A 23034-nucleotide genomic window follows, 5' to 3' on the forward strand; every position below is an offset into this window, starting at 1 on the left:
AGGGTCTCTGTGGTGTTATGACTAGTTTGGCCAAGGAGCAGCTCATGATCACGAAACTCAAAACTTTTTTAGCTGAATTTGGTCTCTCTGAAGCAAGTCAAAAAACAGCAGAAAACAGCAAATCATTCCCCTCCTTCTATACCTTCTAAACCTGCTGGGTGGAGTACTTCACTCAATATTCATTCAAATTTCTATTTACACACACAAGACTGTTTCCTAACTCTGGCTCACAGAATTGGTCCTCTCAAGTTCAAATTACAGCACACTTGAAGATCTTGTTAGATCTTATTATCCATAGCACCTTGTGAGAACTTACTGCATCCAAAACACATTCAGAATTAGAAAAAACTATGGAACAGGCTTCTCTACAACTATTTTCATCTTGAATCCATAGAAATAGAGGTTGGATTGGGAAAAATGCACTCTGTTATTTTAAATAATCACCATATAGTGATTACTGTAAAGTATATGCTTTGTTTTAAGTGGTCTGACACTCATTTCCATAGAAACAGAGAGAGGATAGCAACCCACTTGTTTGAACTATCCTGTAGATTCTGTCTGTGTCAGAATGCAGTAATATAAAGCTTTTAAAAATGTGGGAAAGTCCTGGGATTTTGCTCTTTATTTTTTCTTTGTTTGTTTGTTTTAATCCTCAAAAGCAGAAAAGAACATTAGGGAACTTCTTGGAAACTTTATTCTGAGAGAATAGAATGAAAATGACAAATATCAGCTCTTAAAAAATTACAGGGGAGAAAGCAGGAACAAAAAGCAGATTGTGTGTGTGTATGTGTGTGTGTGTGTATGAAAAAGTATTTCTGAGATATTTTTCTGAGAATTCTTGTTATTGTACATTAGATCTAGTGATTTTTTTTCACTAATAGAAATTTTAGGCCATCTAGCTGAACTATTTAATTTCACTTTTTTTTTTCACATTCACTTTTTTTTTTATTTCACATTGTTTACTTTTTAACTGACACACTAATTTTATTGGAATTCCCATACACTAAGCAATTATATGAGTTTTGAATTGGCAGTTTGGCTGAAGTTCAGGGGAAAATGAATAACATGGAGAAAAAGAAGTTAAGTGCCCAGATTTTGGCTTTGCTTTTGCAAAGCTTCCATGTAACAACACAATTCCTGCATTTCTGGCCCTGTGAAATGATTTCTCCCCAAGTTCAAAAGAGAGAAACTCTCTGAAGCAGATGTGATAACTCTCCTGGATTCTAACTTCTGGACTTTCAAGTGATGTTTTTGGGGGGTGAGGAAAAAAATTAATTCTGGAAAGGACTAGGCTGAGATTCTGTAATTCTACATGCTGAACATGTCTGAATTAGTTATATTGTCTTCCAGCAACTGAATATTGCCAACTTGTAGGAGCTGCTTTAAAGGCTGCAGCAAATAGGTGCATTCTGCACATCATGATAAACACTTTCTCCCTTCCTCCCTTTGTGTTTTACACTACTGTCTCCAGGTTTACTATTTAAGCACTACCCATCACAGGGAATAGCAGAGATTTGCAAAAATACTTTTTATATTCTAGATTACTTGGTTTCAAGTTAATGTTGAATAGCAAAGTAGCCCCCATTCAGAGGGAAAAGGAAAAAAAGTGCATATATATAAGTATCAATGCCATTCTATTGAAAGCATGTTTTCTGTTCCTGTCAGCCACAGTGTCCGTAAGTTTTTCTTCTCCATAGGAAAGCTTCCCTTGAGGGCAAATGTCTCCAAGCAGGAGCACCCAGCTGCCTCTTGTGCTGTCCTTCAACCCTCCCTGCTTCGCCTCCCTGGAGGTTACCTACATTTCAAACCTCTCCCAGTTCAGTCATTCCACTTGGAAACTGTCTTTGCCTTTGAGTTATACTTGCGCAGTGCCAAAAGCATTCCAGGCTCATTCCTGCACTTTGGGATGGTCTTTTGCTTACAGCACCACCAGGCTACAAAAAGTTATGTTATCTCACTGGGAAGAGAAGATTCACAAGTGCTCATCAGGCAACAGTCCTGGCAGACCTTGTGATTCAAAGCCTTTCAAGCACAAGTATGGGATACTTCCCAGTTATTTTTGATGCTTTCTATATTCTTCTGCACTGATCGTGTACTTGTCACAGGTCCATTGTCTGCTCAGTCTCTCACAACAGGCTGAATGGCCATTATTGACATCTACGTTCCAGGGATTAATGAGCAGATGTGAGAGAAAGAGGTGAAACATTTCCTGTTAGAGCTGTAGCAGGTGGGCTGAATATGAGATATCTCTCCATTGGCTGTATAGGGAGTGGGGGTTTGGCATCCTGAAGCCACAGACGGTCTGACTACACTCACCTGAAGTTATGGCAGATACATAGTTATGGCAGCTAGGAAGTTGGAATAGACAGGTAAGTTCACCTTAATCATCTAAACACCTTTCCAGCATATCTAAGTATGGTCTCCGAATGCTTTCTGTTTAAAAATCTGTGCTACTTGTTCCCCAGCATTCATTTCTGCCATTGGTGAGACTGACCTGAGACAGCAAGTGGAGGAAGTGTCAGATTGAGGGATCAGGTAAAGCAAGGTCAAGGGGGAAAAGGAGGAGAGTATGGGGAGACTACCACAAGTCTCCTTCCAGTACCCCAGCTGGAAGGCAGAGGGTAATTGGCCGAGTTCAAAGGCAAACACTGCCCTTATCTGAACCAAGGGTATCACCTGCAGAGCTACTGTTTTCTCTCCCCATCTGTGTTTGCAGTTGCAGATGTTTCAGAGCGATTTTATACTGTTATTTCGGAATCTTTGATCCCATTTATCTGAGTTCGGTAACACTTGATGGAACGTCCGTGACCTCGGACAGGTTTGTGTGAAACCTGTTTTGCTCTTATCTGCCCAAGACTAAGGAAGCATAGTCTGATATATGTGATACCCAGTTGTTTTTCTAGGTGTGAAGAGGGACAAGGTGAGGAACAAAAGTGGATTCAGATTCAAACATAAAGACCAAGCTGATCAAAGTGTAACCTCTGAAAAGAGGTGCCAAACTTTGGAAATTCAAATCTGGATGCATTCCAGCTTCAGTTGGAACATGAGGAGAGGAATAGTTTTGACACAATTAGTTCGGTTCCATCATCTTTCACCTACTCACTCGTGGGATTTTGGGGGTTTTGTTCAGGAGAAAGATCATTGTGAACATGCATGGCAGGATGTAAACAGTTGGATATTCATGTTTACCTACTTTATACTCCAGCACAGCCCCAGGGGAAAAAGATGCTTTCATTCCCCATTTCCAGTGTTGGTTCTAAGCTCTCTTTCCTGAGGACAGCTCTTACAGGAACTGGGAAATGAGTGTCCTGATTTATTCCCTTGAGTCCCTCATACCTTAAAAGAAGCACCAAATTACATTTGAAGGTAGTTTAGCAGGTACTAATGACAATTTGTTTGAACTTCTCACCGGTTCACTTTTCTGTATCACAAAAGATTTCAGGGAACAACTTGAACTCTCTGGAAGTAACTTCAAGATGTTTGCCCACTTTACAGTGAAGGTTTTTAGCCAAGCCTACGCACTTCAAACTCAAGACCCGCTGGAGTCGTAACGCTGCGGGGATGCGGTAAGGTGGTGTCATGCACAGTCGGTGTGAGGAAACAGAGAAGGTCCTTTTGCAGCCTGGAAGAGTCAGCGCTATTTGCCTGCTGAAATCCCTCATCCGGAGATCCTGCCAGGCGTAGGTCCCAGCTGGGCTCCCTCAGAGACCCGTGAGCCGAGGTGTAAGGGCAGGAGCGGGGCTGGAGCAGCGGACTTGGCAGGGTCTGGCACGAGGGCCTGGGCGTGTGGAGTAGGCAAAGCAGGGAAGTTGGGGCTGCGAGGGACAGGGAGTGATGGGGAGCACCTTGCACCTGTCTCGGGAAAAACACAAGCGGGGAAATGTGGTCACGAGTCGCGGTGTGTGTAAGTCCGTGGCAGTCCCTCAACTATTGCCAAACAAGAATGAGCGGACAGACGGTGAGATCGAGCCTCTTGAGCAGGAGGGAGGCGCGAAGTGCTCGGAGAGGGGTGGGGAGAGCCGGGGAGGGCGGGCGAGGTGCAGCCGGGTCTGAGTCAGCTCGGCCGCACGATGTGCGCGGAGGGCAGTGCCCGGCACGGCGCCGCCGGGAGCCCGCGTCCCTTCCCGTCCCTTCCCCGCCGCCCCCGCGTCCCGAGCGCCCGCGCCGGCTGGACCCGCTCCCGCCGCGGCCGCTGGCAGGGCTGCTCCGCCCTCGCCCTCCTTCTCCCCCTTCTCCTCCTCCTCCTCCTCCGCCCGCGCGGGGCAAGGACAGCCCCGAGGGTGCCCGGCCGCCCAGGGGGGGCCGCACCGCCAGCCGGGACCGGCTGCACCATGTGAAGCGGCGGCGCTGCCCCCCCGCCCCGAGCCGCCCTCTCCCGCACCATGAGGGACGGGGATGCGGGGCAGCACCCACGCCGCGCACAGGTAGAGCCCGGGCGGCTCCTCCGCCTCCTGTCCTGCGTGGTCCTTGTGTGCGGGGCGGAGGTCGCGGCTCTCGCCGACTTCTCAGGTACGGGGCGGGCACCGAGTGACGGGCTCCCGGGTGCGGGGGGAGCTCCGAGGGGCCGGGCGGAGGCGGACACGCCGCGGGCAGGGTCTGGCGGGGGCTGTCAGCCCCCCGCAATGCCCCGGGGGGACCCGCCACGTCCTGGGCAGGGGCCGCGGGCTCCCGGCCGGAGCGCCGAAAGGAGCCGCGTACTCCCCGGAGCGTTCCGTGTTCCGTAACCCCTCTGCGCGGCCGTGTCCCGGGCCTGCACCCCGGGGAGCGCGGGTCCGATGCGCCGCGAAGGCGGCAGGAAGGAGGAGAGGGTTAAGGGCTTCCAGAGGGGCCAGGTGGGAAGGGACACGAGGAGCTGAGCTGTCGCTGCGCGGTGGGAACGCTGGGCGTGGATCGGCCAGGGCCTGACCAAAAGTGCGTGGAAGTCCCTGGAAAGGTTCCCACTTTCTCCTGGAGACTTGGAGTCGGGCCCTGAGGGAGCGAACAAGTGCTGCGCTTCTCACTGCTGGGAGGGAAGCCTCGTAGCACCGGGATGAGGGGAGTCCCTGCCCAGGGAGCAGAGGCACCAGCTGTCGCCCAGAAATCACAGACGTGATCCCTGGGAAGGTGCTGCATCACTGCAAAGTGAAGTGACTGCAGGAACTGGGAAAATATCCTTGTTTCCATCAAGACGAGGAAGCAATCTCTATTCTTTGTGAAGAATACCATTTCTAGTACCATTTCTAGTGCTCCAGGACATCCCACTGCTGTTAGAAAGTTATTTAGAAGAGCTGTTTCTATGTGTCACAGCGAGCACAGCATATTCCTGGCAGCTGGAAGCTTAAGGAACTGCCTCTAGGGCAGAAAGCAAACCTTACCTGTATTGAATGGAGCAGAACTTCCCAAAAGCCAGTCGAGTGCACTGGAACAAAGTTAATATATAATTAATAACCAAAATGTGTTGTTATGCGTTTTAATACTGTTCTTGTTGATACAGTTCAAAATGCTGGTCATGGTTCTGTAGAAACTATTTCTTCAGTAACAAAAAATACAGTTTGTAAATTTTTTAATTGTGTCCGGCTCCAGAAACCTGAAAATTATTTCTAAGCAAGCAGCCACGAAATATAAAGACCAGAATTATGTGCTTGGATAAGCTACGTTTCTCATATTAAATTCCTTTCATATGTAAAAGGCTTTTTAATGCTTCCTGTCTCATTCTCATAAGTTTTTTTGCTTAACTGCTGGCTTGGGATGTTAGTTTTGGAATCACATGGTGTTTCTCCACAATAACATAAAACAAATGTTCAAATTGTCCCTTTCAACTAGCCACTGAGTTAAAAATTACCCTTTTATGTTGGAAAGTTCCTCTCACAGAAAGTCTGTTCATTTTTCAAATTATGTTATTTAGATAAGGTTATCCAAGATTAATTTCAGAAGTAGAGTTGTCTTCACTATTCATTGTGCACTGAGCTTTCCAGATAGGTAGAATGCCCAGAGAAAAAAATTATCTCACCCCAGACATCAGTATTAAACATGGCATGCAGAGGTTTCAGTAAGTAAGATGCAGAGAAGGACAGCAGATTCCAGAATTCCTACCAGACTGAACATATTCTGCTCACATTTTACTTTTAACTTGGAGATCTAATCCAGAATGACAGAAAGGACCAAAACGTTACCATAACCTTTTAAGAAAATGCATCCAGAGCATAGGGAGAAGGTTTTAGCTGCTTCAAAAACAGGTGCTGTGGACCAGGAGTTGCCAGAGGTGAGACAGCACCCTGCACTGCCATCCCCAGGCTATTTAACACTGTTAAAGAATTACAAGCTCCATAACAGCAGCTTCGAGAGGAGTTTGTGGAGGTGCTGATTTTCTTTATTTGCTCTCTCTCTCAGCAGGAACAGCAACTCAATTTTCCTAAACTCTGCTGAATATACATGGCCACAAACCTGGCCTGTTTAAAGTGCCTTGCAGCTGCCAAATGCAGTGAGCCTCTCCCCCAACAGCCTAAACCCTTTTCCTCTCTCCTCCTCTCCCCACCATTCTGACAGCTTTCCCAAGTTCCTTCCTAGACTGTTGGCAGCTTCCAACACCTGCCCGTGTAATCTCTGTTGTTCCCTTAATGCAACTGTTAAATTGTGCCAGCAGTTCTACCCTGCCCAGAGCCCACTTGTTCATCACCAGACCCCAGTGTTTGCTTGTAACAACCCAAAGATGCTCCCTCATGGGATCTGTTTGATGTTCTGCAAAGGGGAGCAGGGAGGAGCAGTGAAGAGTTATTATTACTATTTATAAGTTTGACTTGTATTTGTGGCCTATATCCTTTCTACTACATAGAGCTGCAGGTTCTTGCTCTCATCTGTCTAGCTTTTAACTATGAGAAAAAAACCCTTGGTGTATCTGCTTCTTTGCTTTTTTAAGAGACATTTCTTCACTGTGTCATAAGGTTTTGTGGATTGGTATTTTCTAGGCAAGAAAAATGTTCTGAAGTAGGACACCAGCAGCAGTTCAAAATTCAACTCTGTGAGAACAACTCAATAGTTTCTCTTATTGGAAGTAATGTTGACACAATGAAATCCGCATAATCTATATTTCCCTAGCAGCTTGAAGCAACAAACAAGAAATTTAAAGGTTAGACTTGATGACCTTGCAGGTCTTTTTCAACCTTAATGATTCTGTGAATTTATATTTATTAGTTCCATTGGTTACTGAAAGTTGAGGTGCGCTCTGAGGTCTGCAGTCCTCTGTGTGATTAATTTTTCAAAGTGGCATCCAAGTAGCCATGCCCAAATTTAAACTGAAAGCTGAAGGTTCGGAAGAAGAGAGATTTAGTCCATGGTTCTTTCCTTAGACCTTGATGAATATGAGAGTGATTCTACAACTACAGAATTTTCTTCCCCTCATGCCTGTTCTTCAAAACACACCTCTTAACTAAAACATTCCTTTATTTTTTCAGTGACCACTAGTAGCTTTCACATTTTGGATCAGCTTCCATTCTAGGGGGCTGCTGTGAATTTTGCTGTTTCTCCAGTCTCTGAATACTCTGGGCTCCCAGGACACTGTCAGAAGAGCCATTTTTAGGCCATCAGGGCCTCATGACACCCATTTCCTCACAAATCCTGTATCTTGAAGGACTGGTTCCCAAAACAGGCAAAACAAGGACCTGGCAAAACCAGACAACTTCTTTCCAGTATTTCACACTATAGGTGTCCTGGTGCAATAGAAAGCACCAGCTGCTGAGGGAGAGCTGGCTTGGCTGGGGCTGGTATCATTTTGTGGGTACCTTCCTAACAGCAAGGATCACTGCTCCTCATCTCCTCTCATCCCCTTGCTCTCTATGCTGGCAGTGGGAAAAGCCTTAGCTCTCCATCCCAGCACCACTCTTCCCACCTTTTTCCTGTCTTGAGAATTTTCTGTGCCTTAATTTCCCACAGCTGACAAAGTGAACTGACTCCTTGTCCATCTGGGAACACACTCCTTCTCTTTGGCAACACTGAGGAACACCCATTCACCCCTCTTTTAATGCTCCTTCCTTCATTTTATGTTCTCCTTGCTGCTCTGAGCTCAGGCTTGACCTCGCCTCCTTGGCTCACTCACCAGTCAGTCTCCCTTTCTTTACCTGAGTCCCAGCCAGGTTTTCTGGGCAGCTTTCAAGTAATGTGGCTGTAACTGAAGATCAAAAATGAAGTAATTGTGATTGCATAACTGGGGTGAGGAATGACTTTCTGGATGTGAACAGAAAGCAGCCGCTGCTTAGGGGTAGAACCTTTTAATCTCTGTCCACTGGTGTCAAGTTTTCTGTCTTTTCTTCCAAAACAGTTCAGACAGAACTGAGCATCACTTTAACTCCACAGATTTGGTCTCCTGACCCAACCACAGAAACAAGTGGATCTGATGAAAAAGCAAACCAGCTCACTCAAGAAATATAATCTGCTCCTGTGACCTTTCTGCATTAAAAGTTTCCATTAAGTTCTGTGGCATTCACCCATCCCAGATTCCCCCAGGTAAAAGGAAAGCAAACAAATGCTTTGAGCAAGTGCTTTGTTTGTAGTAACGTGGCAGGATCAATCACTACCAACCACAATGATGCAGAGGTTTTTTTGTAGGCTTTGTGTTGGTCAGATAAAATCCTATATAAATTTTCTTGAGTCAATTCTGTTGACTCATCGTGGCAATTGCAGCATATCCTTCAACCAGGATATTTAAAGAAGTGCTAGAAGGAGTGATGCAATGATGCATCTTCTCAATGCTGCCTTGTAAAAGTCAGGTGTTCATTGCATTATTTAATGAAAAACATTTAATTTTTAGATATGTGTTTCATTTCAGTAATGTGTGAGTTAAAGCTCGAAGTTTGGTTTAAAGTTTCTCCAAGTGAAGTGGGCTTTGGTCTGGGATTTGTTCTGTGGAATAAAGAAGTGTGTGTCAGAACTGAGATTTTTAGTTTAGATCATGGTGCTGAGCCCCCAGGTTTTGTTTCAGGCTTGTCCCTGCAGTTCTTTTTGCCTTTCTGAGGAAGTGTAATTTATGAAACCACATTTTAGATGTGCTAATATTTCTTGCTAAATCCACTGATGAGATTTATTTATCCTTGTTAGAGACATAAAAGCTTTGGTCCTGTCAAGTTGTAACACATTTTTGAGGCCTTTACAGTAAGCTAGGTCTCCATGCCCAAGAAGGGATGCTGCCCCCAAAGCTCTCCCAAAATGAATTAGGGGTAGTGTGATGCTCTTGCCCCTACAGATATTGGAGAATTCAGTCAGACATGAGACGCAAAACTTGAGTTCCTGAGCTCCACCACTCATGTTTGAGTCTCTCAGATTCTCCCAACTTTGGGGCAGGAAGTTTGGGGCAGAACTCTCTCTGTTCTCCCTGTGCAGATTGCTGGCACCTGACACACCATATGCTATTTTTATTCAAAATAAATAGCAGGCATTAGCTCCCCCCTGCCTTCCTGTTCCATCTGCTGCTGATATCCTTCCCAGTAAGACAGAGCTTCCAGTCTCAACTTTATTAGAGAAAGGGACTACAGACTTGTTCCAGATAAATACTCAGCTTTTGCTGGAAGTGTCCCCAGACAGTGAAGGCACTGTCTGAGCAGTCACCACTTAGCAGAATTCTCTCATCTGCCAGCCATAATCTACAATTAAAATTGAAATATTTTGATATATATTACCCAACACAGGGAAAATAGTGTCTTAAGGGAGCTGAAGAGAAGGAGGCGTGGTTGCGCCTTATTTGTTCAACATTGGTGAGTCATTTAATCTGAATTTCTAGGCATTTTAAGAGTTTTGATTCAAAGGTCTATTGTGTGGCTTCTGGCAACAAATTAAATACCAGTGAGGTTTGGCTCTTAATTTAGAATTTATTTTGAAACATCACTCACTATATAAGATGTAATTGAAAGCCTATGGTCACTGGAAGGATTCCCAGGGATTTCACTGGGCTTTGGATGAGGGTCTCTACCCACAAAAATGTTTATTTTTCTTCATTGTATTTAATCTTGGATGGGAAGACAAGTTATTCTTTCAGAATAATTTTACAGTTTTTTGACTTTTCATTTCTTCAGGCTAGAGCTGAATTGAGGACAAAGAAATGTGTTTGTAAAGAAAATCATCAAGTGCTGAGAGTGAAGTGGGGGGTGTATTTTTGCTTTTCTAGCTTGGACTTACTGTTCTATAAACCATCAGAGCACTGCAGATCTGTGAGCCACCAGATTTCTGATTTTTTCTGATTTTTTCTGATTATCTGTTTTCTTTCTGAATGTCAAATATAAGTGGGGATACAAAAAAATGCAGAGCTTGAGTCAGAGTTCTGTTTGCAAAATGAAACCTGTGCCTTGTTTTCTGAGCTGGCAGTGAACATCCCCCTGGCTCTCTTGGGGAACATGAAACATGGAGGTTCATGATCATAACTCTGAGTTTTCAGACAAACATTTTCCTCTAGTTCCTGAGGTTCTCCTACTTGCAGTCTTCAGGAATATTACAAGTTTTTTGGGCATAAAGAGTCTCATTCTGGCTCCAGAAACAGTTGCTGCCCGCAGAGCCTTTCTCTTGTGACTTCTTGTTGTTAATAGCGCTAGAGGAGGCTACTCGTCTCCAGTTAAAAGGAGGAGTTTTGGCAAGGGCAGAAAAGAGCCTTAAAGTCTTCCTTAACCCATGCCTCTTGTCAGCTTCTTTGGATGGAATGGAGAAAGTCTTCCTTTTCTACTGGAGTAGTTCCATATTAGGTCCCAGGACCTAATGTTTGCCCTTTTGGCTTCATGAAATAGCTGAGAGAAGTAGAACTGATTGTAAGGTGGAGTTTACTACAGACACAAGATTTTGGGGATCAAGAACAGTTTGCCTCTTCCTGACACAAGAAGGAAATAAAAACTAAAAGCAAGTGAGAAAAGGAGTGCATAGGGATCTCTCAAATTTCCTTAGAAAGCCATTGGGATACAATGAACCAGGCATTGCTCCTAGGAGACAACACAAGGGAATGTGTAAGTGTAGATGTGAAGGACAGAGAACTCCTGTGGGAGTATGTAAGAAACAGAACAGGCATGTGGTGTGTAAGTGGCTTTCCCACTCTGCAGAAATGTAACTCACTTAACTGCAAGTCTGAGCTGAGTGGCACAGAGAGGAAGAGGTTGTGTGGCTCCTGGAGAAACTGGGACCAAAATGTTACAGGTCTGCTCTTTATTTACATGGCTTGGCTTTTGTTTTTCTAGGAAGAGCTCACAGCTTGGCTTCTTGTATGTGCTGCTGCTCTCCGAATAAATCCTGTTCAAACTGGAGTGTGAATGATGTTTTGCACTGAATTATCTGCTGGTTACCTGGCCTTTTCTCTGGTTTAAGTAGAACCAAGCACTTGCTTAATTTGGCCCTCAGATTTAACACACAGTGGGAATTAGATTCAGTAAGATGGTTATGATTCATGTTATGATCCGTGAGGGGGAAAAGAATGAAGACAACCCCCTTAGGAAAGCATATACATGGACAAAACAGTTCATGGAAAACCTGACTGATATCTCAACCACTTTGGCTTTGATTGCCATACTATCCCAAAAGCATCCTGACAACTAACTTAAGCATTTTCTTCTTGCAGACTTAATCCTTCGTCTGTCAGTAAGGCCAGTAGAAACCCAGGATAACCATCCTGTCTCTCCAGCTGCCAATTCACTTGCAGCATTAGTCATTGAGACTGAATTGAAAGCGGCAGCTCAGGATTCAATTTCCAAGAAACTTGCAGGAACTTTATTTCTTCAAGCTCTGCATCCCTCAGATTTGAAACTGGCCATTAAGCTTAAAAGGTGTTGAGTTGAATAAGGGAATGGCAGATGGACAGAGGTCAGGATCTCATAAGTTTCATCTCCTTTAGAAATGGGCACCTGAAAACTCTCAAGGACCAATTCTAAGAAAAGCAACAGCTTTGAGTGCTATGAAACCAAAGTAGGCATTTGAAAATGGAATGGGGTTTTCTAGTCACCATCTTATTAGCAAAACTAGATTACCCCTAGTTTTTCCAAATAAACATCTATCCTTGCTTAAAAAAAGATTTAGATAATACAAAAATAGAGTGATTATATGAAAAACATTTTCCTTGCACAGAAAACCAACTTTTCATGCCATCTCTGCAGTACAAGTGAAAGGTTGAAGTTGTAGGATGGTAGTCACTAGCAAAGACAGCAAGAGTTGAGAGGAACAGTGGAAAAAGGCACACTGAAAAAACAAGCCATGGAGGGAAATTAAATCAGATTGGTGACTATGCAAGAAGGCATATATTAAGGAATTACAGATTTTTATGTGCATCTGCTGAGTAAAGCTGTTGTGCTAATTTCTGAACAGCAAGAAGAATAATCAATGCTTCTGTCTAAGTGTATTTCTTACTGATTAAAGACTGTGACATGGAGTGTGGTTAGAATGAGTCAAACAAGATGTTTACAAGGCACTTTAAGATAAAGAATAAAATGATAAAACAAGAAACATAGTGTCATGAATTTTAGAAACAGTCTCTTTCCTGGGTAACATTTTGCCCTCATCAATTACTAATCCTAAAAAAAGCTGCCAAAGGCAGAATGTGCAGACAGACAGGTGAAAGGGAATGCCAAAAGGCAGATGGACAGAGTAACCTGTGGACAGAGTAACCCTGGCACAGCATGATCTGTGGCACAGCCACCTCAAGACCAGCAGAGGGTATGGCAGATGAGATTGGGGCTGAAACTCAGGAGTTAATTTCTCCTCAGTGCTTCCTTCACAAACCAATGGAGAAAATATTGCTGGAGAAGTACTTCAGCTGGATCCCAAACACCAATCAATATCACAGTCGTGCTTCTAATGGTGTTTGTAGTAGAGTTTATTAATTATTCTGTTATCACTGCATGAAATCTCTTCCTTCAAACTCACCAATCTGGCTTGTGTATTTTTAATGAGTGTTGGCACAATTCTTCACAGAGCTGTGGGAGCTGATGGAGATTTACCGGATGGATTAGCCGTTTGGGACTCCCACAACAATATGTGTGCTATTTCAATCTATTTTGATCTAAAATAGATTGGTATGTCTTTAAAATGAGCTAGCAAATTTCCATGGTAATTAAACTAAATGGAACGATGCACAGGAACTGATGTTACTACATCTGTGTTTGAAGGCCCAGTTCTGAGAACCTTCATAGCTTATGGACCACTCAGCCTCTAAAAATACTGCATTGCAAAGTTGCTTTCTTACCCAGAAAACATTACCTGAGCCAGTGCTGAATTGCTTTCAGTGTGTGCTGGGCATTGGGCTCACAGTCTGAAATGCTCTTCTCCTTGATTCTTGCATCTGGAGAGCTCGTGCCAGGCTAGAGAAGCTGGACTGAACAGAACATCCACAGAACTTTCTAAGTTCACAGATTTTCACTGTTTTTAAGTGAAGAAAAAAATATCTGGATTTCCATACCTTCAGATCCAGTGCTACCCTTATTGTTGCTACTCAGAGTGATTATGCCAGGAGCAAGTGTTAAGTGTAAGAAGCTATAACCTCTTAAGAATTCTTTTTCACACAAAGAAATATCTATTTTCCTATGCCAGTTATTTTTGTCAGTCATTTCTTTAATCATTTATCAGTCCTCCTTTTCAGTAAAAAAATGGTCAGTAAGGCTCAAAGCTTTGTTCAGCTGCTCAGCCTCAGTGTTTTGTGTGGTTCCCTGGTGCTATGTTTTTCTAGCTGAAGTTCTTTGTCAACACAGTGGATGCTGTGACTAATTTGGCTAATTCAGGAAGAAAGGATTATGCTTGGATTCTGTACTGGTGTTTTGAGTCTCAGTAAAAGATTACAATGAATGAGTAGTCTGGGTTAGACAGACAGTTGGGTGGGATGATACCTTCTGGCCTCCAAATCAATGAGATCTTTTTGTTCCTGTGTGCTTTAGGCTTAACTTGTTGAGCCAGTCTCTAACGTCTCATACATAATGCCAGATGCAGAGCACCCCATACATTGCTTATGAAGGTGTGTCCTGGATAAATGGGAAAGCATCTAGTGGGGCTTTCACACAGAGGTGTAGAGATCTTATAGGGATACTGCAGTATTGCCAAGGTTTTTCTAATTTAGACAATTCCCATAATAGTTAACTTTTTTGGTATAGTTTCATATTGTTTTAAAGAGTAACATTTATTATTTCTGAAGAAAAGAGGAACTTTTTTGTCTTCCTCATTACAGGACACTTGGAAAAGTAACTGCTGCAGCTGAACATCATCACTCCTTCCATTAGCTAACCCAGAAAACAATGAAAAAAACCTCAATATTAGGTTTAAAACATTAAGTCATCTAAGGTTTTTTATAGGGCCTGGTTATGATTCTCTTTGCTCAGGGTAAGAAACCCCAAAACTCTGATTGCCAAGCCCATGTGCACTTAAGAACATGACCTCACTCCACCCATGCTGGTTGTGCTCCAGCCCTCCCTCTGCACTGCTCTTCAGGGAAAGGGAATCTCCTTGGCCATCTAGGAGCTAGTGAAGACTTCCCTGACATGCAGGGGACCAGTCTGCTGTAGTCCAGGAACAGCCTCTAGCTCCCATATTTACATAGTAAAACCAAATTTTCCCTAAATTCACAGCTAAGAGATATTGATGAAGTAACCACAAAAGGAGAGGACAGGAAGCTGCCCAGAAAGAGTTCAACCCTCACAATGCCCTCACTCCTTGTCACTACAGCTGTAACTACTGGTAGAGATCACACCTGATTTCCGCCCACCTTTACACTGTCGTTTGGCTGAATTTGCTCCCTCCGGGAAAATGTGTTTCTGAACAGAAGTCACTACACAATGTAGGGATACTCACGGTCTCAAGCTTCTACCAGGGTGACTACAAGCCACGCTACCCAGGAAGGGAGGAGAAGCAGCAGCTGCTGAGAAAGCTGCTGAGTGCAGGGCAGGCAATGCCCTGCTACAAGGAGAGGGACAGCATGAGGACAGGAAAGAACCTGGAGTTTTTCAGAGAAGAGGAAGAGGAAATTGTTACTTTTGGAGGAGGAATCCCTCCTCAGCATGGGCTGTGACCTGCAAAGGACTGACTGTTCCATGTATATCTGTGTGTGCAATAATGAAAAATGCAGGTTTATGTGGTCTGCCTTGTGAAATGAGCAATTTAGATACTATGTCACCACTCCTCTTATCAGAGAACATTAGGTTTCAGCAATTTCCATTACTACTTTTATCCTTTAATGTGTGCAAATACACAAGGATTTTAATAACAGCAGAGTCATGTTTAAGCTGCTTGGAAGGCTGGAGTGCAAGATATCTTATTTTCACCATTCCATCTAATGTAATTTTTACAACTGAACCATATTGCTCTTACAGAATCAGAGCAAGTTTTTTATAAAGACGTTTTCTTAAAGGATTGAATAGTTGCAATTGTTGGAGAAAGGTGCTTAGATGCTGGATTAGGAATTTGCAGGATCAAAGTAGCAGTTAAGATGCCAGGGAACTCATCCAAATCACAGCATAGCTGATATTCTTTAGGGAATACTGGACTGTTTTGTATACAGCACTCTTGGCCCCAGGTAACTTAAAACCTGAAGAATTGAAATGATTAAAAATATTGGGTCGTATCTTTGAGGGTGTTGAGTACCCACAGCTCATGTAGGGCTGAATACTCTGTCACTGTGGCCCTTCATGCCACAGTGGTGCTGCCAAAGGTGTTCAGTAAATGCCACAGGAGGCCCCTGTGCAGCACTGGCCACAGCAAAGTCACTTGGGTGCAATTGGGCATTTGGCCCATTTTCCTGGCAGCACTCAGCATCTCTCAGGAGCAGGCTGACAGAGGAGGGGCTCTGGCAAGGAACTTCAATTATTTGTGATCTCAATTACACAGAAAATGTAGGGGATGGATTTGGTTGTGGGCTTAGTTGTTCTCTTTAACCTGTGGGGATTGCTGTTGGGACTGGATTCCTTGACATCCAGAGTGAAAATGCAGGGCATGAAACTTTCTCTGTCCCAGTTTCAGTGCCAGTGCTCAGACTGAGGTCATTGAGATGGGGAACTCACCTACAGCTCTGCTCTGCTGGAAGGTGCATCTGCTGACTTGTGTCCTTCCCTGGCCTCTACATGGGGAACAGTAAAGATAACAATGGAGCAGGCTTCTCCTTCCTCCAGACTTCAGAACTGACAGGGAAGCTGATTTTCGCTATCCAGATGTACAGCTGGAGCTGGAAAAGATGCCAGAGAACTGAAATGTTTGACCCATCCCTAGAAGCATTCAAGGCCAGGCTGGATGGAATTCTGAGTAACCTGTTATAGTGGAAGGTGGCAGGGGGGCTGGCATTGGGAGATCTTTAAGGAACTTTCCAACCCAAGCCATTCTATGATTATAGGATTTTCCTATCTTTTGCTTGGAGTACTAAAGTTTCTATTTAAAAACTTTTTTGAAAATTGCTTGTCTTTGGGGAAAGTTTATGAAGGGCAGAAGTGTGAAAATTAAATGGCACATTTTATTTAAAGGGCAGATTTTAATTAATTAAAAGGAGTGAACAGTGTCAGTATTTTCTTTGAGAAAACAAGTTTTTATTTTAACAATACAAAAAAGTCCCTGATTCTGCCACAGCAAGAAAATATTCCCACAAGAAAATGTGAGGGATTTTTTTTCCTCCATCATACTTAAGAGTGTGTGAAATACAACTGCCCACAAGCCCAGAAGTGCAGCACATCCTTTTAACAAGACATACAAGGAATACCTTAGGCAGCTGGAATGCAAGAATCTGGCCGAGAAAACTCAGTAATACCTTCTGACTGCTGCAGACACACCCTGGGATCATGAGCAGCCACGATTGGCAAGGGCCTGAGCCCACGTACTGTCCGTACAATACCTGCTGCTGGTGCTGGAGTGCTGGGAGGACTCGCACTCCCTGCCACGAGACCTCATGTTTTCCAGCCCAGAGCACGTAAGGGGTGACCCATTCAGAGAACTGGGTGGCTGCAGGCCAGATGTATAACCTTGACTACAATGCCCTTTCCGGAGACTGATTGTGGTTTTTTTATTATCTAACGAGCTTGTCATTTCCTGTGCTAGTTGTAACAGAGCTGAATATTTTCTAGGTTACCTAACGAAGCTCCTGCAGAATCACACTGCCTATGCCTGTGACGGGCAGCACCTGAGCCTGCACTGCCCTCGGCACTCAACCATCAGTGTTCAGTCAGCATTTTATGGGCAGGACCCCCACATGTGCACTGCCTGGGAGCCTGAAACCAGGATGACAGAACCCAGGAACTGCGTGGCACCCACCTCTTTGCAGGTACTGCATATTGTAAAGGTTCTTAAGGTACAGAACATTTTTGATGGCTTCCCTGCTGTTTCTGTGCAAGTGTTCTCAGCCTTGAATGAGACAACACTGTACCTCTGGCAGTTTACTAGCAAAAGTGTTACAGCTGGAAGGGTTTGTCTGGACAGAAGGGTATTACTGTAGGATTGTGAGAGCTTTGAAGATAGCCTTCCATTGTGATGAACCTTGCCTTGGAAATCCCATTTTTAAAGTCCCCTAAAATAGTCTGCTCCTTTCCATTCAGGGGCTGGTCAGGACTGAGTTGACCAGTCTTAACCTATCACACAGCCTCTCCTTGACTCCAGGGGAGGATACAAGCATTGGACAGAGCAAGGTTACAAATCCAGTGAATAAGATGACATCCTGGTTGGCATTTGGCTTGTTGCATGCCTGTCCTCCCTCCCTGAAAAAGCACAGCAACAGCTAAACAGCAAACCCCAAAACAGAATTTCTGCAGATATCTGCATTTCTGTGACTACCTGATTTGTATCAGCAACATCCTATGGTTTGTTTGCAGGGCCTATAGCTTAAAGTGATTTATACTTCACCAATTATTACTTTCTGATGTGGAGACTTTTATAACAAAGGTCTGACTTACACTGCTATCGAAGGCTTGTTTCATCTTAGTGAAAAATACCCACTGTTGTTTCCAATTCAGTAAATCACTGCAAAAGTGAGTAGTCAGTAGAATCTGAACGTGATCTGTTGGTTAAATTTGTAAATGAGTAGTCAGTGGAATCTGAACGTGATCTGTTGGTTAAATTTGTAAATGCTTTACAGAAGTTTTGATGGAGTTTGTAACATTTGTGTCTGTAGACCACACGTTCCTTCTTGACATCAGGGAATGCCTGTTCCCACCACTACTGAGCTGAAAGGTATTATGAAGTGGTTTGGCAGTAATATCCTCTCTCTAAAAACAGTATTAGGGCAATTTTGTAAGTGTGGCTCACCCATGATGTACTGCAATTTTTGAGGACATTCCAGACATGACCTATGGGCCATGTGAAAGTACATCTCTCCACCAAAAACAGCAGGCCAGATGCATCCTTAATGTTATATTACTGACTGCAGCAAAGCAGCACCAGTGATTATTTTGGGCTTGTGAGTGCCTTTGTGAGGTCTCCATGGACACTTTTTCCCCTTGAATATAATAAACACAGCATGGGGTAACTGTTGTATAAACTACCATCATGGTTTGGGTACTGTGGCTGATCGAAGGCATGAAAGCATTTTGGCAAGGCCATGAATTTGTGTGAGATACAAATATTCTGCATCTCAGGGAGTTCCAGTTCTGTTAAGGACAAGGGACACATTTTGTAAACTGATTTCTTAGAAAAGAACACCAGTGACCTCATCTCTCCTCCTCTTCTCTTTGGAACTGGATCTGCAGTCTGCACAGGCAGGTGAAATGATGTCCTGTAGCTGGGAGGAAGCATCACAGGCATGACAGAGGTCTTCTGTCAAAGGGATCACTGCAAAGCTGGGTCTAGCTGGAGACACTAACTGCCTGGTCCTACTTTGAGTATTATTGTTTGATTTTGTAGCTGCATGCTTTTGCACAGCATCATGACAGAAAATGCAACTGCTGTTTACCTTAGGCAGGAGAAAATACAAACAGATGCACAGGAGATTATTCAGCTCAGGTGCAAACAGAAGGTGACTCAGTAGGGGACAGCTATCTCTATTTACTAAAGATGTAACTCTATTTCACTGGTCCCTTCCAGAACTATCCCAATTAAGGAGGAGTTACTTGTTTGACTCGCAACTCTGTAAAAGGAAAATTGACTGATAAAATTAAGTCTGCTGTGCTTTCCTTCTCTTTCAAACTCTCTAGAGTGCATTTAATGCTCAAAAGGTGTTGGATGCATGTCCTCTTCCCCTGCCAATGGGAGCTGTGGGATCACTACATTGTGCTGCCAATGTGTGTCATTGCTGCTTGGGAGGGAAGGTTTCCAGTGATGACAACAGAGATCCAGCCACTGCCAACTCTCTCAGCCTGGAAACAGGAATGCAGGTTGTGCCACTACAGTGGTAAATTTGTGATTTGGTCTCTTGGTACGGCTGAGACCTCTTCTGATGAGAAACAAGGCAAAAATTCTCATAAGATTTTGAGGGACTACCTAAAATTATCAGAATGGTTTATTACAGTTACTCCTGTTAAAGAGTGGAGTAACCTGGAGATAACACCCTCCTTTGTCATTGCCTGCTGTGATTTTAAACATCATGAGTCCTGTGCATAACCACACAGATCCAAAGACAGTGTCAGAAAAGCCCTCTCTTAACTGAGCTTTGGTGGTGAATAAGAATTTCCTAAATGCACTGCTGCATTTAAACTGGGTGCTTTGGCCTGTGACTGTGTTAAAAACTGGACAGACTGGCCCTGGGAATGTCCTCATATTTTCTGCAGCTACAGTTCCAAGAGCACAGCTGGAGTGGGAGCACTCAGTCCTTTTGCCAGGCTGGGAGAGACCCCACACGACCCTTTGTGTATAACACTGCTCACCTGTTTGTTGTCTTCCTCTGTTGCCACTGCCAGGGAACCTGCACAGTAAGAACCAGGATATATTGCTGGGCCAATAAATTTCGAGGAGATATGGCCTTAGAACAGCATTAAAAAACACCCCACAAAACAAGACAAGGAAGCTGAGATAGACTTGCACATCTGTCCTATCCAATCAAACTACTTCTGAAATTTGCTTGTGACAAGTCAAGTAAATACCTGATAATGTGTGTAACTGCAAGTGAGAAGGAAGTGTCCCTTAAGCATGTTTCTACACATGGCTTAAAGCTCAGATTGTGCTTATCATTAGTCAGAACTCTTTCAAGTGAAGATTATTTAACAGAGCATGTTCAGGTACATGTAAGCAGATCAAGAAGAAGTCATTAAAAAGACACCTTTTTGGTTGCCATGCTTTCCCTGGACATTGCACTCCCATAAATGTGCTCAGAAGTGTACGAGTGCCTCTGAGACATGTCACTGAGACAGCTAGGGGCTTAGTGTGTTCCCACGTGCTCTGGGCACATGGGCACTCAGGGCAATTTGGCCAACCTCCCCAGGGGCAGAGGGAAAAGTGACAACAGTCAGTTGGTAACATCCTAATTTGCCGTGAGCATGGCTGTGATGGATGTGTTCCTGTAAAGTTGGCCATGACTCCAAGTCCAGTAGAGCTATGGCCTAGATCCAATGATACAGATGTTTCTTGCATGTTTATAGCCAAAAAGTTGTGATTACTCTCCTCTGTAGAACAAAGTACAACTAAGTGTTTTCATTGCTGTGTAGCTTCATACCTTGTTGTCAAGACTATCCTTTTTGCCCATTGTTCTAGAAAGTACTGGATGAATGCCAAAACCTGAGATCCTGCCAACTCCTTGTCAATAGTCGGGTTTTTGGGCCTGATCTGTGTCCAGGGACCACTAAATTCCTCCTTGTCTCCTTTAAGTGCAAACCTAGTAAGTAATCTTTATCAGGAAAATGTGTTTTTCTGCGTGTTTTGTTGCTTGTTTTGGTTAAAATGCCACTGCACAAGGCTTTGCATAAATCCATGTGAAGTTTTGGGGCTCGTGGATTGATAACAAATTGCTCTTTTCTACTTTACCTTAGCTCTCCATTGTGTTTGCAGCTTCAGGGCGCTTGTTGCCAGTTTAATGACCAGTGTCGCTCGGCAGGGGCAGATGTCAGACATCAGACTAGAAAGGAAAAATGTTATGGAAATTATTTTTAGTGAGATAGCAATGATAATGTCATATTAGAAAGAGCTCAACAGCAAAACCAGATGCATGGGCTAAGGATCCAAATGAAGAAGGTATCCCAGAAGGAATATGCAGAAGTACTTCAGGAGCTGGGCCCAAAGCTTTCAAAGATTCAAAAATACCTCCCGTTTCTGGAATAATGGCCACAAGATACATGTGCTGATGTGGTTAGAGGCTTTTATTGTAGAATCAGCTGTGCTCTGTGCAGGTATTCAGTGCTGATGCTGATATGTGAAGGGACAAATTGTGCCTCAAAGAGAATCCACTTTGTAAATATAAGAAAGGGGAAGAACAATTAAGACAATCCCCATGATGTTTCCTTTATTGGTGGTCTTGAATTGTTCTCCTTGTTGCTATGGTATACGAGAACAAGCTCCAGTAGCCTGGAGGCGCAGCTCTTTTGACAGTGAATTCCCAGTGTGGCTGAAATGAGTCCCAAAGAAAACAGCTGAATGATGACTTAAGGGAAGTTCACCAGCCAACACAGAAATACCAACCCACAAGCAGAGGAGAAAGCACTAAGGGGGTTTTCTTTGATCAGAGCATTAAGATAGATGTCAGTGGTAGAACAGGAGTAGTGGCAAGCAAACTGAAGAGCCAGCTCACACTGGAAAGTGAAAGTCAGAGCAGAGAGATGGAGTGGAGTTGTTACCTTTGGTAAAGCACTGCCTCAAGAACTCCCAGAGAGATACACTGGGCCAATCATTAGAGGGGGAAAAATGCCTGAAATTTAAATTTTTCACTATCTGTTTTATTGTATCAATAGTTTAATTATTTTTCCATATTGCAATTAGCCCATTATTAATAGTAGATGGATTTGACTATCATAGCAGCATGTGTGTCATTAGAAATTTTTTTGCCTAACCAAAAGTGAATTTGGATCCTGTTTATTACATTCAGAAGCTGCGTAATATTTTTTCCATGGAGATGAGCTTCTTAAGAGTATATAGTATTTACTGTGATCTGAATTTTTAAAAAGCTGCTCAAAAGCATATTTGACAGCAACTGCTGCCTTCAGAACTGAGGAACAGTCCAATTCCAGTGCAAATGGCATGATTTCTTGTGACAGGAAATTTATATTTGCAGGTAAGATATCAATATTGTTAATCTTGGAAGTGGAAAACATCCTTACTCAGGAAATCACTTCGCAGTAACTTCAAGTATATTCTGCAGTCTCCTTGCCTTCAAGTGGGCTCCTAAGCAGTTGCCTAAATCCCTTCGTTTTTCATCTATTTAGAATTATCGTTGCCATATCTTCACAGAGGTTTATGTTGGGCTCTTCTCCATATCTGATACCACCTGGGGTTATACATTTCCACAGCCTCTCCAGCACAGCTAGGCAGATTCAGGGTTCAGCTGTATGCTGGACTCCTAATCTGCACATTGGGCACAGTCACCGGGCACAGACCCCAGGTTTTTGGCCTATTTATGTGTGCACAGCATGACAGGTGCTTCTGCAGAAGTCATAACCTGCAGTAGGTCAAGTTTTTTCAAAATGTTTTCAAAATATTTTTCAAGATCACTCTCTTTTATACTTAAAGCTGTTTATGAGCTCAAATGGAAGAAATTGGACTGTTACTAAGAACATTAACCCATTGATTTATCTGTTCTGTTTTGGACAAAACAATAATGTTTTCATTCATGAGTAGATAGGAAGTTTTTCTAGTTCCTGAAGAATCAGCATCCAACCCTCCATTCACAGGGACACCAGTTGCTGACAATAAGGTTTCCCTTTTCTTCTGCTCAGCTCAAGAATCTCCTTTTCCTGTTTTCACATTTTTGAGGACAAAAAAATGGAGGAGAATAAACTGTTCTCCCTGACCTTATCTGCCATAAAAAGGTTTGGCACCTCAGCTCAACCTGGAAGACTTAAGAGGGTAAAATGCCGCGAACAGAGCAGCTCTTTAGGCCAGGAAGAGCCTTGTTGACCAGGTGGCAGATTTAAAGGGATTCCCTAGGAGGGACAAGCCATGAAGATGAACGTTCAATGCCTTCCCCACCTCTGCTGAGGGTACTGCCAGGGTGCCTGTGCCAGCTGA

General features: G+C 43.6%; 1 protein-coding gene and 1 long non-coding RNA gene across 3 annotated transcripts in view; one reads left to right on the plus strand and one right to left on the minus strand.

The window, feature by feature from the left end:
• Window positions 1–4347: 4347 nt before the first annotated feature.
• The window catches only part of EVA1C (eva-1 homolog C), a 32060-nt gene continuing 13373 nt past the window's right edge, over window positions 4348–23034 (plus strand). The window contains exons 1-3 of one of the 2 annotated variants that reach the window (XM_066340730.1): window positions 4348–4509; window positions 17022–17218; window positions 20572–20695. In XM_066340730.1, coding sequence (XP_066196827.1) covers window positions 4383–4509; window positions 17022–17218; window positions 20572–20695 — 448 coding nt within the window. In that variant the 5' untranslated portion in view covers window positions 4348–4382. The remainder of the gene's footprint in view (window positions 4510–17021; window positions 17219–20571; window positions 20696–23034) is intronic. The other variant, XM_066340729.1, reaches the window with a different exon arrangement.
• On the minus strand, window positions 14551–21259 carry LOC136375297 (uncharacterized). Its single transcript, XR_010746062.1, has 4 exons — window positions 21118–21259; window positions 20842–20932; window positions 15975–16135; window positions 14551–15771 (listed from the first exon to the last, which is right to left on the minus strand). It is a non-coding gene; the product is annotated as an uncharacterized lncRNA (long non-coding RNA).

This window comes from Sylvia atricapilla, chromosome 2, assembly GCF_009819655.1.
Source record: "Sylvia atricapilla isolate bSylAtr1 chromosome 2, bSylAtr1.pri, whole genome shotgun sequence".
NCBI lineage: Eukaryota > Metazoa > Chordata > Aves > Passeriformes > Sylviidae > Sylvia > Sylvia atricapilla.